We start from the raw sequence: 18,069 nt of genomic DNA on the forward strand, positions 1-18,069 counted from the left end.
AAGCCTAGATTCTAATGTTGATTCTATCCCCAGTTAGGAATGTGACTTTGGACAGATTATCTTCCATCCTTGTCTCTCCATACCCCAACCTATTCAGTAATGAGGTTTGACCTAGATAAACTTGGAGACTTTTCCCAGTTCTATAGTTTTAATGTTAATGCTAATATCAGTTTATGGTTGCAGGTCAACTTGTATGTCAATCAAGCATGCTTCCACCCTTGCAGGGGTATCTGAGTTGAACCACATTTTGAGATAATAGGATGTGTTCACAAGTATATAAATACATACTCTGTGCTTACTCAATGCTACACACTGTTCTAAGGAATACATAGACATTATTGTATTTATTCCTTCCTTCTACTCTATGAAGTAATTTTACCTACTATGCCCAGTTTACAAGTGAGAAATGTATATATACATTAGTGTATTTACTCTTCTCTATGAGGTACTATTAACTATTATATCCATTTTACAAATGAGAAAGGCTCAGAGAGGTAAGTTGCCCAACATCATGCAGCTAGAAAGTAATAGAGCCTGGATCTGAAATCAGGTAGGCAGATTCCACGAGACCTGCCTATGTGCTATTGTTGTTGTTATTGAAATAGATGTTTGATGTCAGTTTATTTAAAAAGTATTAATACTTTACCAACAAAAATAATCCATTTATTAAAATATATTGATACAATATAAATGCATGTGTTTTTGTTTTTGATGAGAAAGAAAAGTAATATAAAACTGAGGTGAGGTGAGGTCCTTGGTGACTAAATGCATTGTCTAACATTTTTTTTTAAATGTAGTTAATGTTGTAATGACTTTTCCTATGAATTATAAACATTGACTGAAGTCCAGAGTTTGCAAACTCATTCTTGCCAACATAAGGGAGAGTGTGTACATTTGAGAGTTCTTTAGTAGTGGCAAAATCTAAAAATTTATTCATTTTTGTTGATTTATTTATTTTTTGAGACAGGACTTTGCTCTGTTGCCCAGGCTGGAGTGCAGTGGTACAGTCATGGCTCACTGCAGCTTCGAACTCCTGGGCTCAAGCAAACCGCTTGCTTCAGTCTCCCAAGTAGCTGGGACTACAGGCGCATGCCACCACGCCTGGCTAATTTTTAATTTTTTGTAAATATGGGGTCTTGCTGTGTTGCTCAGGCTGGTCTTGAACTCCTAGCCTCAAGCAGTCCTCCTGTCTCAGCCTCTGAGAGTGAGCCACCATGCCCTGCTAAAAATTTACAAGTAACTTATCTCCCAAGTTGATGTAGAGTCCATTAAAAATATTAATAGAAAATGGGGCTGAGCGTGGTGGTTCAAACTTGTAATCCCAGCACTTTGGGAGAACAAGGTGGGAGGATCATGAGGTCAGGAGATTGAGACCAGCCTGGCCAACACAGTGAAACCCCGTCTCTACAAAAATACAAAAATTAACTGGGTGTGGTGACGGGTCTGGCCAACACAGTGAAACCCCGTCTCTAGAAAAATACAAAAATTAACTGGGTGTGGTGACGGGTGCCTGTAATCCCAGCTACTCAGGAGGCTGAGGCAGGAGAATCGGTTGAATCTGGGAGGCGGAGGTTGCAGTGAGCCGAGGTCGTGCTAGTGCACTCAGCCTGGGCGACAAAGCTACTCTCCGTCTCATTAAAAAAAAAAAAAAGGCTGGGCGTGGTGGCTTGCGCCTGTAATCCCAGCACTTTGGGAGGCTGAGGCGGGCGGATCACCTGAGGTCAGGAGTTCAAGACCAGCCTGGCCAACATGGTGAAACCCCGTATCTACTAAAAATACAAAAATTAGCCAGGCTTGGTGGCGGGTGCCCGTGATCTCGGTGATCAGGAGACTGAGGCAGGAGAATCGCTTGAATCCTGGCGGTGGAGGTTGCAGTAAGCTGAGATCCTGCCATTGCACTCTAGCCTGGACGCCAAGAGCAAAATTCCATCTCAAAAAAAAAAAAAAAAAAGAAGAAGAAAAGAAATTGGAATTAATCTGAAAACTAATTAGGTTGACCTGGCTTTTGGATTGACTTTGTAGTCTTCAGTTGGCTGGTCTTTAGAACATCTATGGAAACACAGTTCACTTATGACATTCTTGTCTTTCCTTTTAAAAAGGCTATACCTGCAAAATTAAAACAGCAAGCCCAATACCAATGGCTTACTGAAGCTAACAAGGACATTCTTTTCTTATATGTTATCTTAACTAGGTGCTAAGCTTTGTACATTTTTCACTATGTTAAAGACAGTGAAACCCGCTCTTCCAGAATCTTATTCCTTAGGCAATTTGCCCAAATTTTCCTGCCTGAAAGGAAAAATCTTGCTCTCTTCTAAATTCCATAAGCATTCCTTGATGTCTTTTTAGGCCAGTGCTGCTCTCACACAAGCACTGCATTTACAATCTCATTTGAACCTCTTAGTCCTTTACGGTAGGCATTTCTGGCCTATTTACAGGAAACAAACTTACACTAGACTACTTTGAGAAAAGAAGGTAATAGTTTCAAGTCATATCAAATTTATTTTGTAAAATGCTAGTGTATATTTCTCTATACATAAAACTAGTTTTGAAAAAACCTGAAAAGCCAAAATAACTTGTTGGGAAGTTTCAATGTTTACTTCACCTAAACTAAGGATGCCTTTGGAGAAGAGGCACTCAGAGCCAGACTAAGCTTTGAATTCATTTATTGAACCTATTACATACCAGACCCTGGGCATACCTCTTTTTTTTTTTTTTTTTGATTTGCTTTATTGTGCCTTGCAGATTTTTTTTTTTTTTTTAACAAAATAAAGGTCATGGCCAACCCTATGTTGAGCGAGTTTGTTGGCATAATTTTGCCAACAGCAAAATTGCTCCCTTCGTGTCTCCGTGTCACATTTTGGTAATTCTCTTAATATTCAAAAATATTCTCTTGGTCAGTTGCAGTGGCTCACACCTATAATCCCAGCACTTTGGGAGGCTGAGGTGGGTGGAACACTTGAGGCCAGGAGTTTGCAACCAGCCTGGCCAACATAGCAAAACCATGTCTCTACTAAAAAATACAGAAATTAGCAGGGCATGGTGGTGCGCTCCTGTAATCCTAGCAATTTGGGACGCTGAGACATGAGAATCTCTTGAACCCAGGAGACGGAGGTTGTAGTGAGCTGAGATTGTGCCACTGCACTCCAGCCTGGGCGACAGAGTGAGACTGCATCTCAAAGAAAAAAATAATAATAATTATATATATATATACACACACACACACATGCACACACACATATATCCTCTGAATATTGCAAACTTTTTCAATGGCATTATATCTGTTATGGTGTGATCTTTGGTGTTATTGTAATTGTTGTTGTCACAAACCACGCCCACATAAAATAGTGAACTTAATTGATAAATATTGTGTATGTTCTGACTGCTCCACTGACTGGCAGTTCTCTATCTTTTTTTCCTCTTCTTGGGCCTACCTATACTCCATGACTCAGCAATATTGGCATTAGGCCAATGAATAACCCTACAACCACCTTAAGTGTTTAAGTGAAAGGAAGAGTTGCACATCTCTCGCTTTAAAAAAGGTAGAAATGATCAAGCTTTGTGAGGAAGGAGTGTAAAAACAAAGACAAGTCAAAAATTAGGCCTCTTGTGCCAGTTAGCCGTATTGTGAATGCAAAGGAAACATTCCTAAAGGAAATTAAAAGTGCTTGCTCCAGTGAACACACAAATGATGAAAAAGCAAAACAGCCTTATTGCTGACATGGAGAAAGTTTGAGGGATCTGATAGAACATCAAATCAGTCACAAATTTTCTTAAACCAAAGCCTAGGCCGGACGCGGTGGCTCAAGCCTGTAATCCCAGCACTTTGGGAGGCCGAGACGGGCGGATCATGAGGTCAGGAGATCGAGGCCATCCTGGCTAACAAGATGAAACCCTATCTCTACTAAAAATACAAAAAATTAGCCGGGCGTGGTGGCAGGCGCCTGTAGTCCCAGCTACTCGGGAGGCTGAGGCAGGAGAATGGCGTGAACCCGGGAGCTGGAGCTTGCAGTGAGCTGAGATCGCGCCACTGCACTCCAGCCTGGGCCACAGAGCCAGACTCGGTCTCAAAAAAAAAAAACAACAAAACAAAACAAAAAACCAAAGCCTAATTCAGAGCAAGGCCCTAACTCTTTTCAATTCTGTGAAGGCTGAGAGAGGTGAGGATGCTGCAGAAGAAAAGATGGAAGTGAGCAGAGGTTCATGAGGTTGAGGGAAAGAAGCCATCTTCATAGTATGAAAGTGCTAAATGAAACAGCAAGTAATTTCCAGCTGCAGCAAGTTATCTAGAAGTTCTAGCAAAGAGAACTGGTGATGGTGGCTACACCAAACAACAGATCTTCGGTGTAGACAAAACAGCTTTCTATTGGAAGAAGATCTAGGACTTTCATGGCTAGAGAGGAGAAGTCAGTGCTTGGCTTCAAAACTTCAAAGGACAGGCTTACTCTTATTAGGGGATAATGCAGCTGGTGACTTTAAGTTGAAGCCATTGCTCATTTACCATTCCAAAAATCCTAGGGCCCTTAGGTATTATGCTGAATTTACTCTGCCTGTGCTCTATAAATGGAACAAAGCCTGGATGACAGCACATCTGTTTATACCATACTTTACTGAATATTTTTTTTTTCTTTTTTTTTTTTTTTTATTGAGACGGAGTCTCACGCTGTTGCCCAGGCTGGAGTGCAGTGGCGCGATCTCGGCTCACTGCAAGCTCCGCCTCCCGGGTTCCCGCCATTCTCCTGCCTCAGCCTCCTGAGTAGCTGGGACTACAGGCGCCCGCCACCGCGCCCGGCTAATTTTTTGTATTTTTAGTAGAGACGGGGTTTCACTGTGGTCTCGATCTCCTGACCTTGTGATCCGCCCGCCTCGGCCTCCCAAAGTGCTGGGATTACAGGCTTGAGCCACCGCGCCCGGCCTTTACTGAATATTTTAAATGCACTGTTGAGACCCACTGTTCAGAAAAAAAAAAAAAAAAGCCTTCTTTCAAATTATTACTGCCCATTGACAGTGTACCTGGTCACTCACAAGCTCTGATGGAGATGTATAAGATTAATGTTGTTTTCATGCCTGCTAACACAACATCCATTCAGATCAGGTCTTACCATTTAAGAAATATGTTTCATGGCTGAGCACAATGGCTCACACCTGCAATCCCAGAACTTTGGGAGGCTAAGGTGGGTGGATCACTTGAGCCCAGGTGTTCAAGAGCAGCCTGGGCAACATGGTGAAACCCTATCTGTACAAAAAATACAAGAATTAGCCAGGTTTCTTGGTGCATGCCTGTAGTCCCAGCTACTTGGGAGGCTGAGGTGGGAGAATCCACAGAGTGTGGTGGTGCATGCTTGTAGTCTCAGCTATTTGGAAGGCTGAGGTCGGAGGATTGGTTGAGCCCTGGAGGCAAAAGCTGCAGTGAGCCATGAACACCCTGCTGCACTCTAGCCTGGTGACAGATTGAGACCCTGTCTCTAAAAAAAAAAATTGTTTTAAAGAGTTAACACAGCAAGCCTGAGACTATTATTCCTAAAAAGCCCTGCTTAGAAGGTTGGCTCTTGGCTGATATGTTAGTCTGTTTTCTGTTGCTTGTAACAAAATACCTAAAGTGCAATAAAGAAAAGGAATTTCTTTTTTACAATTATAGAGGCTGTGAAGTTCAAGGTCAGAGGGGCTGTATGTGGTGAAGGTCTTGTTGGTAGGAACTCTCTGCAGGGTCCTGAGATGGCATGGGGCATCATATGGCAAGCATGCTGGATATACTAGCTCAGATCTTTCTTCCTCTTCTTATAACGCCACTGGTCTCATTCCCATGGCATTTATGATGATCTAGTAATCCTTTTCTTTTGGTTTAGGGAAGACAGGGTCTTGCTGTGTTACCTAGGCTGTGATGCAGTGGCATGATCATAGCTCAGTGTAGTCTCAAACTCCTGGGCTCAATTGAGCCTCCTGCCTCAGCCTCTCAAGTAGCTAGGACTCCAGATGTTTATCCCCAAGACTGGATAATTTTTTTTTTTTCTTTTTTTTTTTTGGAGACGGAGTCTTGCTCTGTTGCCTAGCCTGGAGCGCAGTGGTGCAATCTCAGCTCACTGCAACCTCTACCTCCCGGGTTCAAGCGATTCTCCTGCCTCAGCCTCCTGAGTAGCTGGGATTACCTCCATGCCCAGCTAATTTTTGTACTTTTAGTAGAGATGGGGTTTCACCATGCTGGTCTCAAACTCCTGACCTCAAGTGATCCTCCTGTCTCAGCCTCCCAAAGTGCTGGGATTATAGGCATGAGCCACTGTGCCCAGCCAACCCATGCACTTTTTACTTTTGCTGATTTTGCTGTATATCCTTTTGTAATAGATTTTAGTCGTGAGTACCACTATATGCTGAGACCATTGAGTCCTTCTCTGGAATCCTTGAAACTGGCAGTGGTCTTGGAGCACAAAAGGAAGAACAAGTTTTGCTGGGGCAGTGGGCATTGGAGGATATGAGTTCTGGTTTGGACATGTTACATTTGTATTACCTGTGGGATATCTATGTTGTCTGGCACTTGGGAGCAAGTTCTGGGCTGGGAATACAGATCTGAGCATCATCAGCATTTGGATAGCATTTGATACCAAGGTAAATAAGTAGAGAGAGACAGTATGAAACGCTACCAAGAGAGAGAAAGCATGAAGCCCTGGAGACATGGACATTTAAAGATTGGGCAAATGAAGAAGAAGAGCCCAAGGAGTTAAAGAGAAGCCAGAGAAATGGGGCAAAACAAGCCAGGGATTGCATTAGTATTTATTGATATCTTATTTGGACCTGTTCCTTCCACAACTCCTGCAGAAGTCAAGAGAAGAATTTCAAGAACAAATTAATTAACTGTATAAAAAGGTGGTATGAGGTCAAATAAGATAAGGTCTGGTAAACTGGGTTTAGTAACAAAGAAGTTGTGATGATCGGACGGGCCTGGTGGCTCGTGCCTATAATCCCAGCACTTTGGGAGTCCAAGGTGGGTGGATCACTTGAGGTCAGGAGTTCGAGACCAGCCTGCCCAACATGGTGAAACCCTATCTCTACTAAAAGTACAAAAATTAGCTGGGTGTGGTGGCACATGCCTGTAGTCCCAGCTACTTGGGAGGCTGAAGCAGGAGAATTGCTTGAACCTGGGAAGCGGAGGTTGCAGTGAGCCGAGATCATACCACTGCACTCCAGCCTAGGCAACAGGGTGAAACTCCATCTAAACACAAAAACAAAAACAAACAAAAAGTTGTTAGTGATCTTAACAAGATGAGTTTCAGTGGAATGGTGGGAGCATAAGATTCCTTGTGTGGGATGATGAAAGAATAGTTCTGTTAGATGAAAGGATGTCAGGGACCGTGTTTGATGGGTAAGTTTGTATCATAGCTTCATTTCAATTGAATAAACTGGCAAAAGCAGGAGGGGGGGTAATCAGTAAGGGTGACTAGAAACTGTGATTTGCTAAAAGCAAGAATTTACAGTTTGAAGATATCATAGAGAGCATCTGAACTAATCACTTCAATTTACAGGTGGAAAAACTGAGGTCCAGAAAAAAGAAATAACCAAGATCCTGGGGATGAGCAGGGTCAACTGATGGTGTTCAAATCACATATACAATCTTGATTTCAAAGACACTTTGCTGTGTCCAGTATTTTTCTTTCTTTCTTTCTTTCTTTCTTTTTTTTTTTAACCAGCTTTCCTAGCTGGAAGTGCTTCTAGTATTGAATGGTGGGATGTCGTCAAGGAAGTATTTCTTCAAGGTTGGAGATGAGCAGCTTTTATAGTAATTTCAGGTTTGGGATATATCAATAAAATTTCATTTTTCATTTTCTATTGACAGTGCCAGATTGGCCTCCCTTTTTGGTCTGGATCAGGCAGCAGCTGGCCATGGAAATGAATTTTTCCAGTACACAGCCCCAAAACAGCCTAAGAAAGGCCAGGGAACTGCAGCAACAGGTAAGTTAAGAGTGTATTGCCCGGGCAAGGTGGCTCACACCTGTAATCCCAGCACTTTGGGAGGCCGAGGTGGGTGGATCACTTGAGGTCAGGAGTTCAAGACCAGCCTGGTCAACATGGCGAAACCCCATCTCTACAAAAAATACAAAAATTAGCCAGTCATAGTGGTGCGTGCCTGTAATCCCAGCTACTAGGGGGGCTGAGGCAGGAGGATCTTTAGAACCCAGGAGGCAGAGGTTGTGGTGATCTGAGATCGTGCCACTGTACTCCAGCCTGGGCAACAGAGCAAGACTCCGTCTCAAAAAAACAAAAACAAAAACAAAACAAAATAAAAGCAAGAGTGTATTAGGGTTCTCTGGAGGGACAGAACTAATAGGAAATACGTATGTATGAAAGGGAGTTTAATTGAGAATTGACTCACACGATCACAAGGTAAAGCCCCATGATAGGCCATCTGCAAGTTGAAGAACAAGGAAGCCAGTAATGGATAAGTCCAAGTCCCAAAACCCCAAAAGTAGGGAAGCCGACAGTACAGCCTTCAGTCTGTGGCTGCAGGCCTGAGAGCCTCTGGCCAACTACTAGTGTAAGTCCAAGAGTCCAAAAGCCAAAGAACCTGATGTTCAAGGGCAGAAAGCATCCAGCACAGGAGAAAGATGAAAGTCGGAAGACTCAGCAAGTCAGCCCCTTCCACCTTCTTCTGCCTTATTCTAGCCATGCTGGCAGTTAATTAGATGGTGCCCAACCAGATTGAGGGTGAGTCTGCCTCTCCCAGTCCACTGATTCAGATGTTAATCTCCTTTGGCAACACCGTCACAGACACACCCAGGATCAATACTTTGTGTACTTCAATCCAATCAAGTTGACACTCAGTATTAGCCATCACAACTGGCACTAGGATTGTGTCTTAACAGGTTAGATGGAAGGGTTAGCAACCTTCCAAAAGTGACATGCCAGGTTGTGTATCCTTGACCAGTCTGTCTAAGCTCACCCCCAGTGGTGGGTGCTTCTCTAAGATCTGGGATCCTAATTTCTAGTAGCTGGATGGTGTGCGCTTTCTTGGGAACTGATGGAGAGATTCGAAAGCAAGACTTTCTGCCCCATGTGGACACCGCTCTCCCAAACTCTGCCCAAGGCACTCTTAAGTAGACACTGTCCAGTGTTTTGGCAAGAAGGAAGACCTACTTTTCACTTCCTTTATCTGGGCAGGTTAGCTGTAGGCTCCATCCTGAGGCTCCACCCCTGTAGGGCCCCACTCATTAGCATTGTCAAATGATACAGTTATAACACATGTAGTTTTAAGATCTTGGTGGGCTTTTATTTGAGATTCTAGAATTGGGCAACACTTCATTCTATAAAATGGAATGTTGTGATGAGCTGAGCAGAGGAGGTTGGCTTTATAGGCAGAAAAGGGCTGAAGAAAGCAGAAACAGAACAAAAAACAACTGGTCACTTCAAAGTTACTTTTGTTGTGTAGGTTAAAGCAAAGGGGCCTTCCTTCCTTACCATGCTGGCTAAAATTGGATTATACAAAAGATGTTCCTACCACTCTTATCACTCAGGAAATTACAAGAGATTTGGGAGCACTGTGTCAGGAACCGAGGACAAAGAACAAACATATTTCATATTATACCACAACCTATATATAGGCCCTTTACAGAAAATGTTTGCTGACCCCTGCTTTAAATATTACCTATTACTTTAGGCAGTTTTGCTGTAGGTGCTTCTCTTGTTTTCTAAGTCATAACCTGGCCAGATTTCTAGTAGGCTGTGCTTTTATATTTCCCGTGGTGCATCTCTTCATCAACAGTGTGCTTCAGAATTGAAGTGGTTGAGTTAATGGGAAAAAAAGAAACAACCTTAGTCACCACCCAATGAAAACACTTGATTTTTTATTTTTATTTTTTATTTTACTTAATTTTGGAAACAGAGTCTTGCTTTGCTGCCCAGGCTGGAATGTAGTGGCTGTTCACAGGTGCCATCCCAGTGCACTATGGCCTTGAACTCCTGGCCGCTGCACCTGCCTAACTTGATTGTGTAAATCAGAAGACAGCAACTATGAGTTTGTTATGCTTTTAGCGGGGAGCTCTAGAGGCAAGATTGCCTATAGAGTTTTCTTTAGGCATTTACAAATAAATAAAGTAGCAATACAGAAGACCTTCTCTGTTCAAGTAAAAATTTTTTTTTTTTTGAGATGGAGTCTTGCTCTGTCACCCGAGCTGGAGTGCAGTGGCGTGATCTTGGCTCATTGCAACTTCTGCCTCTGGTGTTTCAAGCGATTCTCGTGCCTCAGCCTCCCAAGTACCTGGGTGTCAGACCTAGGCACTATAATGGTATAATTGTGTGAGGCACTTGGGTGATTAGAAGCTCAGTTTCTTCACCCCCAGACTAGATCATAGGGCTGCTTTGTGGATCAGTTAAGGATAATAATAATAAAAGCATTACAACACTAACTGTGATCTTTATAATAAGATCAATTTTGAAGCTAGTTCAGTGGTTAAAAATTAGTTTAAGGCTGGGTGTGGTGGCTCATGCCTGTAATCCTAGCACTTTGGGAGGCTGAGGCAGATGGATCACAAGGTCAGGAGTTCAAAACCAGCCTGACCAACATGGTGAAACCTCATCTCTACTAAAAATACAAAGATTAGCTGGGTGTGGTGGTGCGCACCTGGAATCCCAGCCACTCATGAGGCTGAGGCAGGATAATTGCTTGAACCTGGGAGGTGGAGGTTCCAGTGAACCGAGATCGCGCCACTGCACTCCTGCCTGGGCAACAGAGTGACACTGTCTCAAAAAAAAAAAAAAAATTAGTCTAAACCTAGAAGTGAATGACAACTTTGTTTTCTTGTTCATCTTCAGGAAATCAGGCAACACCAAAAACAGCACCAGCCACCATGAGCACTCCCGCAATACTGGTTGCGACAGCAGTCCATGCATATCGATAGTAAGTCGCTGAGAAGGAACGCTCTCTGAAGTTTGGTGAAAGGGTGTGCAGTTAAGCTACTTTTTCTCGAAAAACTCTGTTTGTTGCAAAATGGTTATTCAGCCCTTCCACGGACAAAATCTCAGTAGTACTTTTAACATCTGAATTGGAGATTTCTGCCGTAAAACTTGAAAAGCCATTATCTTGACTACTCTCTTTAGGAAGTGCTTGTACCCTCAACAACTGTCAAATACTCAAAGAAAGCCTCTCCACTGAGATAGCAAGAATGATAGATATTTATATTTAAAGAGTAAGGAAGTAGCATACGAGCTTTAAATTATAAACTGCTGGGCCGGGTGTGGTGGTGCTCGCCTATAATCCCAGCACTTTGGGAGGCCGAGGCAGAAGAATCACTTGAACCTGGGAGGTGGAGGTTGCAGTGAGCCGAGATCGTGCCACTGGACTCCAGCCTGGCGACAGAGCGAGACTCTGTCTCAAAAAAAAAAAAAAAAAACAAGTAACTGCTCACCTGTGTGCCTGTCTAGAGGCTGAATGACTATTGTTCCCACTTCTCTGTGGCAGAAAAGAAAGCTGGTTCTGCAGAGTTTAGGGAAGTGTTAATACTTGTTGTTTCTCTTCCTTCTATAGCACAAATGGTCAATATGTAAAGCAGGGCAAATTTGGTGCTGCAGTTCTGGGGAACCACACAGCCAGAGAGGTGAGAGTGCTCCCACATCTCATGTATATTCAGATGTCCCACATAATACCAATGAGTTGGCTTTTATCTGACTTGCCCAATGTTTTGTTTATCAGAAGATAAAGATGATTGTTTGTATTGAATGTTAATTTATAATATCAGGTATATAGTAAATGATCACATTTTCGTTACTATTGTGCATTCAAACAAATCCAACCATTCAAAATTGTTAAATTTGACCTTTGTGATATGATCCTACCTTACAAATTTGGGCATTTTTTGTTTGTTGTTTAATTGTGGGGTGTGTGTGTACACAGACACATACACGAAAACATATATATACACACATACATATGCATATATAAGATAAAATTTGCCATTTAACTGTTTTAAGTGCATAATCCAGTGCTATTAATTGCATTCATAATATTGGTTGAGCAACCAACACTACTATACATTTCCCAAACAGAAACTGTAACCATTAAGCAACAACTCTACTTCTTCCTTTTCCCAACTCCCCATAAGGTCAAATCTACTTCTTGTTTTTATGAATTTGCCCTTTCTGGGTACCTCATATAAGTGGAATCATAACAGTATTTGTCTTTGGTGACTGACGTATTTCATTTCGCATAATGTCCTGAAGGTTCACCCATGTTTTAGCATGTGTCAGTATTTCATTCCTTTTCATGGCTGAATAATATTTCATTATAGGTATATACCACATTTTGTTTATTCATTCATCAGTTGATGGACGCTGGGTTGTTTATACCTTTTGTCTGTTGGGAATAGACAAAGTATGTACCAGGAAGACTGACATAAAAGTATATGGTCAAATTCCTGTTTTGGCTGTATACTAAGAGTGGAAATTACTGACTCGTATGGTAATTTTATGTATTGCTTTTTGAGAAACTGCCAAACTGTTTTCCACAGCAGCCGCACCATTTTACATTCCCACAAGCAATGTATGAGGGTTTCAGTTTGTTCACATCCTTGCCAGCATTTTGTTATTATTATTATTTTTAAATTCTTCCCATTCTAGTACGTGTGGAATGGTACTTTATTGTGGTTTTAATGTGCATTTTACCCAATGTCTAATGTTGAGTATCTTTTCATTTGCTTATTGACCATTCATCTATTTTCTTTGGAGAGATGTCTATTCAAGCCCTTTGCCCATTTTAAAAATTGGATTTTTTTTTTGTTGTGGAGTTGTAGTAGTCTTTTAATATATTCTGAGTATGAAACGCTTATTTGCAGATATTTTATTTATTTATTTATTTTTTTTTTTTTTTTTTTTTTTTCTTTGAGACGGAGTCTCGCTCTGTCGCCCAGGCTGGAGTGCAGTGGCCTGATCTCAGCTCACTGCAAGCTCCGCCTCCCGGGTTCACGCCATTCTCCTGCCTCAGCCTCCCGAGTAGCTGGGACTACAGGCGCCCGCCACCTCGCCCGGCTAGTTTTTTGTAGTTTTAGTAGAGACGGGGTTTCACTGTGTTCACCAGGATGGTCTCGATCTCCTGACCTCGTGATCCACCCGTCTCGGCCTCCCAAAGTGCTGGGATTACAGGCTTGAGCCACCGCGCCCGGCCTGCAGATATTTTATAGATTATCTTTTCACTTTCTTGATAATGTCCTTTGATGTACAAAAGTTTTTAATTTTGGTGAACTCCATATTATTAATTTTTTTCTTTTGTTACATGTACTTTTAGTGTTTTATCGGAGAATCCATTACCAAAACCAAGGTCACGAAGATTTACCTCTATGTTTTCTTCCAAGAGTTTTATGATTTTATCCCCTATGTTGTTTTATATACAAGTTAGGCCTACAGTCAAAAATTACTTGACATGTGAAGAGGTGGGAAAATGTAACTGATAATCAAGGGAACAAATAAACTAGGAGCAGACTCACAAATAATCTAGACATTGAAGTTAACATACAAAGCACTTAAAACAACTAGGAATAATATCTTAAAGAAAATAGAGGAAAAAGGCCGGGCGCGGTGGTTCAAGCCTGTAATCCCAGCACTTTGGGAGGCCGAGACGGGTGGATGACGAGGTCAGGAGATCGAGACCATCCTGGCTAACACGGTGAAACCCCATCTCTACTAAAAAATACAAAAAACTATCCGGGCGATGTGGCGGACGCCTGTAGTCCCAGCTACTCGGGAGGCTGAGGCAGGAGAATGGCGTGAACCCGGGAGGCGGAGCTTGCAGTGAGCTGAGATCCGGCCACTGCACTCCAGCCTGGGCGACAGAGCGAGACTCCGTCTCAAAAAAAAAAAAAAAAAAAAAAAAAGAAAATAGAGGAAAAGTACAAACGGAATGAAAAGGTGGAGAATTTAAAAAATTAGAATCTGTAAGAATAATCACATGGCATTCTAGATTTGAAAAATACAATTTCTGAAATTAAGAACATATTGGATAGGTTTAACAGAGTAAGAATACAGCAGAAGACAGAATTAGTGACTTCGAAGGCAGTTCCATAGAAAATATTCAGACTGAAGCACAGAGAGAAGAAATAATAGAAAGAGACTAGGGCAAAGATTGATGTGGGACATGGTCTGACGTCCATATAATTGGAATCCAAAGACAGTAGAATTACATCTTTAAAGTGCTGAAAGGAAAACAAAACCCTGCCTATTACAGAATTCTGTAGCAACAAAAATGTCCTTCGAAAATGAAGGCAAAATAAATTTTCAGCCAAACAAAAGTGAGAGAATTCATTGTAGTAGATTTGGACTGCAAGGAACATTAAAGGACATTCTTTAAGTTGAGGGAAATGAATGTCTGTGTCTTTCAAAAGACATGGAGAGACTGGGCGCAGTGGCTCACGCCTATAATCCCAGCACTTTGGGAGGCTGAGGCAGGTGGATCACCTGAGGTCGGGAGTTGGAGACCAGCCTGACCAACATGGAGAAACCCCGTCTCTACTAAAAATACAAAAAAATTAACCAGGTGTGGTGGCACATGCCTGTAATCCCAGCTACTTGGGAGGCTGGGGCAGGAGAATTGCTTGAACCCGGGAGGTGGAGAGGTGGAGGTTGCGGTGAGCCGAGATCATGCCACTGCACTCCAACCTGGGCAATGAGTGAAACTCCGTCTCAAAAAAAAAAAAAAAAAAAAATGACATGGAGAATGTTCATAGAGGTATCATTCATAATAGCCTCTAGCTGGAAACAACTCAAATGTTCATAAACAGGAGAATGAATGAAGAATTTATGGTATATTCACATAATATAATACTACATGACAATAGAAGAGAACAAAGTACTGCAACGTGAAGTATCAAGGCTTACTCTTACAGATACGGTGAGTGAAAGAAGCAAGGCAAAAGAGTATACTCTGTATAATCCCATTTATACAAATTTAAGAATAGCAAAATTGGGTGCGGTGGCTCACACCTGTAATCCCAGCACTTTGGGAGGCTGAGACAGGTGGATCACCTGAGGTCAGGAGTTCAAGACCAGCCTGGCCAGCATGGTGAAACCCAGTCTCTACTAAAAATACAAAATGAGCAGGGCATGGTGGTATGCACCTGTAGCCTCAGCTACTCTGGAGGCTGAGGCAGGAGAATTGCTTGAACCCGGGAGGTGGAGGTGGCAGTGAACAGAGATTGTTCCACTGTACTCCAGCCTGGGCAACAGAGAGACAGTGTCTCAAAAAGAAAAAAAAAAAAGAAAAGGCAAAATTAATCAGTGACAGAAGTCAGAATATTGGTTACCTCAGGGTGGGGATTACTGACTAGGAAGGGCATGAAGGAGCTTCCTGTGGTGTGGGAAATGCTCTGCTATTTTAAAAATCCTGTTAATGGTCACGTGGGCATATATATGTATAATGTACATGTATTTTATGTTTTTCATCAATTTAAAAACAATTTGTATTTTCTTTTACACAACCAGTCACTCTCTCTTAGTCACCCCTTGTATAAATGAAAACACTAACAAAAGGAAGACATTGCCAATTACAGTTAAACAGCAAGGCCAAAATGAGAGATTAACGTGGATAGTGAGAAGATAAAATTTACAGTTGAGGCCTTAAAGGATGAAAAGATTTTGAGTTTAATAGCTGTATGAAGCACAACCCCTGATACATATTGCTGATTTTATGTTGCCTTTTAACTTCTGTTCTCTTTTTTTTCTGTCGTTGCTTGTCTACAGTATAGGATTCTTCTTTATATCAGTCAGCAACAGCCAGTTACGGTTGCTAGGATTCATGTGAACTTTGAGCTAATGGTAAGACTTCATCATGTAATCATTAGCTCCTTCAGGATAGGTTTACAGGAGAGATTGGTCTGATTGTACCTAGTAGAAATTAGATCCACTTGTTCATCCCTGCGTGTCCTTGTAAGTATCTAACAGAACCTTTCAGAAAAGTCTCTTGGCTCCTTCTGGGAATGTGGACTAAAGGGTGAATGGTGGAGGGTGAGAGGGAAGAAGAAAAATCTCTGATACTTCTCTTTGGGTCCACCTGAGTCGTGACCCTACTCTGTGAGCTTAGGCAGTCATGTTTATCTGGTATAATACTGCTTGTGGATGCATTATCTTAACATTTCTCCTTTCTCCAGGTTCGCCCCAATAACTATAGCACCTTTTATGATGACCAAAGACAGAACTGGTCCATCATGTTTGAGTCGGAAAAAGCTGCTGTGGAGTTCAATAAGCAGGTGATAATATTCTCCCTGTGAGAAGCCAGAATACTTGTTTGGATTTCCCTTAATTTTAGGGAAACATATAGAAACCCCATAATCTGCTGTGTTTTGTTGGTGACTAGCATTAAAAAACCCACTAAATTTGCCACTTCAGCCTGTTGTATGATTTCAGGAAAATAATAGGAATACTTACTGAAACTGCTTGACAATTTAGCCTTCCTCTTTTTTAAAAGAGAATGTTTTAGGCTGGGTGTGGTGGTTCACGCCACGCCTGTAATCCCAGCATTTTGGGAGGCCAAGGCAGGTGGATCGCTTGAGCCCAGAAGTTCAAGACCAGCCTGGGCAACATAGTGAAACCCCATCTGTACAAGAAAAGAGAGAGAGAGAGAGAGTAGGTTACTACATACTCATTGTAGAAAATTTAGAAAAGCATTAAAAAAAAAACACTCATAATCTTACTACTCAAAGTAACCACTATTTCCTTTTTTCTATGCATAATATACATAAGTAGATACAATCCTTTAATCGTTCTTTATCTTGCTTATTGTATTTAAAAATGTATAATTCATCTTTTCCTATCTCATGAAAAACTATTTGGAAACATTTTTGAAGGCTGCATAATATGCGTGTTGTCAGTTCAAGCTACCGTAACAAATTACCATAGAGTGATTAAGCAACAGAAAGTTATTTCTCACGGTTCTTGAGGCTGAAAGTCTGAGATCAGGGTGCCAGCATAGTTGGGTTCTAGTGAGACCCTCTTCTGAGTTGCAGACTATCTTCTTCTTGTATCCTTACATAGTAGAAAGAGGGTGAGATGGTTCTCTGGTATCTCTTTAATAAGGTCCCTAATCCCATTCATGAGGGCTCCACCCTCCTGGCTTACTTACCCCCCAAAGGCCCCACCTCCTAATACTGTCACACTGGGAATTAGGATTTCAGTGTAAGTATTCGAAGGGGACACAAACATTCAGCCCATAACATTTGTTTCTTAGTTGATGTAATCATTACCTTATGTTATGCACTTAGATTGTTTTCTATCTCTGCAATAAATGACACTGAGGTGAGCATTTTTTATAGAAGTCTGTCCTTTTTTCCTCCCTACATATTTCCATAAGCTTTGTTTCAGTGAGTGAGTGATTCAGTTCAGTCAAAAGGTCCAGATATTTTTAGTTTTTATTTTTATTTTTTTTTTATTTTGAGACGGAGTCTCACTCTGTTGCCCAGGCTGGAGTGCAGTGGCCGGATCTCAGCTCACTGCAAGCTCCGCCTCCCGAGTTTATGCCATTCTCCTGCCTCAGCCTCCTGAGTAGCTGGGACTACAGGCACCCGCCACCTCGCCCAGCTAGTTTTTGTATTTTTTTAGTAGAGACGGGGTTTCACCGTGTTAGCCAGGATGGTCTCGATCTCCTGACCTCATGATCCACCCGTCTCGGCCTCCCAAAGTGCTGGGATTACAGGCTTGAGCCACCGCACCCAGCCTATTTTTAGGTTCTTAATACACTTTGGCACACTGCTTTTTCAGAAAGATTGTACTATTTCACATTTATAGCAATTTTCTCATTGTACCTTTGCCAGCATTTAGAATGATCCTTTTTTTCTTTTGGTCTTCATCACTTGGTAAAAATAATGATGCCTCATTGTTTTTATTTGATTGCAATAATGAATTTTTTTTTTTTTTTTTTTTTTTTTTGAGATGGAGTCTTGCTCTGTTGCCAGGCTGGAGTGCAGTGGCGTGATCTCAGCTTACTACAACCTCTGCCTCCCCGGTTCAAGTTATTCTCCTGCCCCAGCCTCCCGAGTAGCTGGGACTACAGGCGCACACCTCCATTCCTGGCTAATCTCTTGAGCTTGTGATCCGCCCGCTTCGGCCTCC

At 41.9% G+C, this 18,069-nt stretch overlaps 1 protein-coding gene across 3 annotated transcripts in view; it reads left to right on the forward strand.

Annotated features, from left to right (window-relative positions):
- FKBP15 (FKBP prolyl isomerase family member 15) overlaps nt 1–18,069 on the forward strand; it is a 55,941-nt gene that overhangs the window by 2,971 nt on the left and 34,901 nt on the right. For all 3 annotated transcript variants that reach the window (XM_015117047.3, XM_077968298.1, XM_077968299.1), the window contains exons 2-6: nt 7,823–7,938; nt 10,795–10,879; nt 11,507–11,576; nt 15,706–15,780; nt 16,113–16,211. In XM_015117047.3, coding sequence (XP_014972533.3) covers nt 7,823–7,938; nt 10,795–10,879; nt 11,507–11,576; nt 15,706–15,780; nt 16,113–16,211 — 445 coding nt within the window. The remainder of the gene's footprint in view (nt 1–7,822; nt 7,939–10,794; nt 10,880–11,506; nt 11,577–15,705; nt 15,781–16,112; nt 16,212–18,069) is intronic.

This window comes from Macaca mulatta, chromosome 15 (genome assembly GCF_049350105.2).
Source record: "Macaca mulatta isolate MMU2019108-1 chromosome 15, T2T-MMU8v2.0, whole genome shotgun sequence".
Lineage (NCBI taxonomy): Eukaryota > Metazoa > Chordata > Mammalia > Primates > Cercopithecidae > Macaca > Macaca mulatta.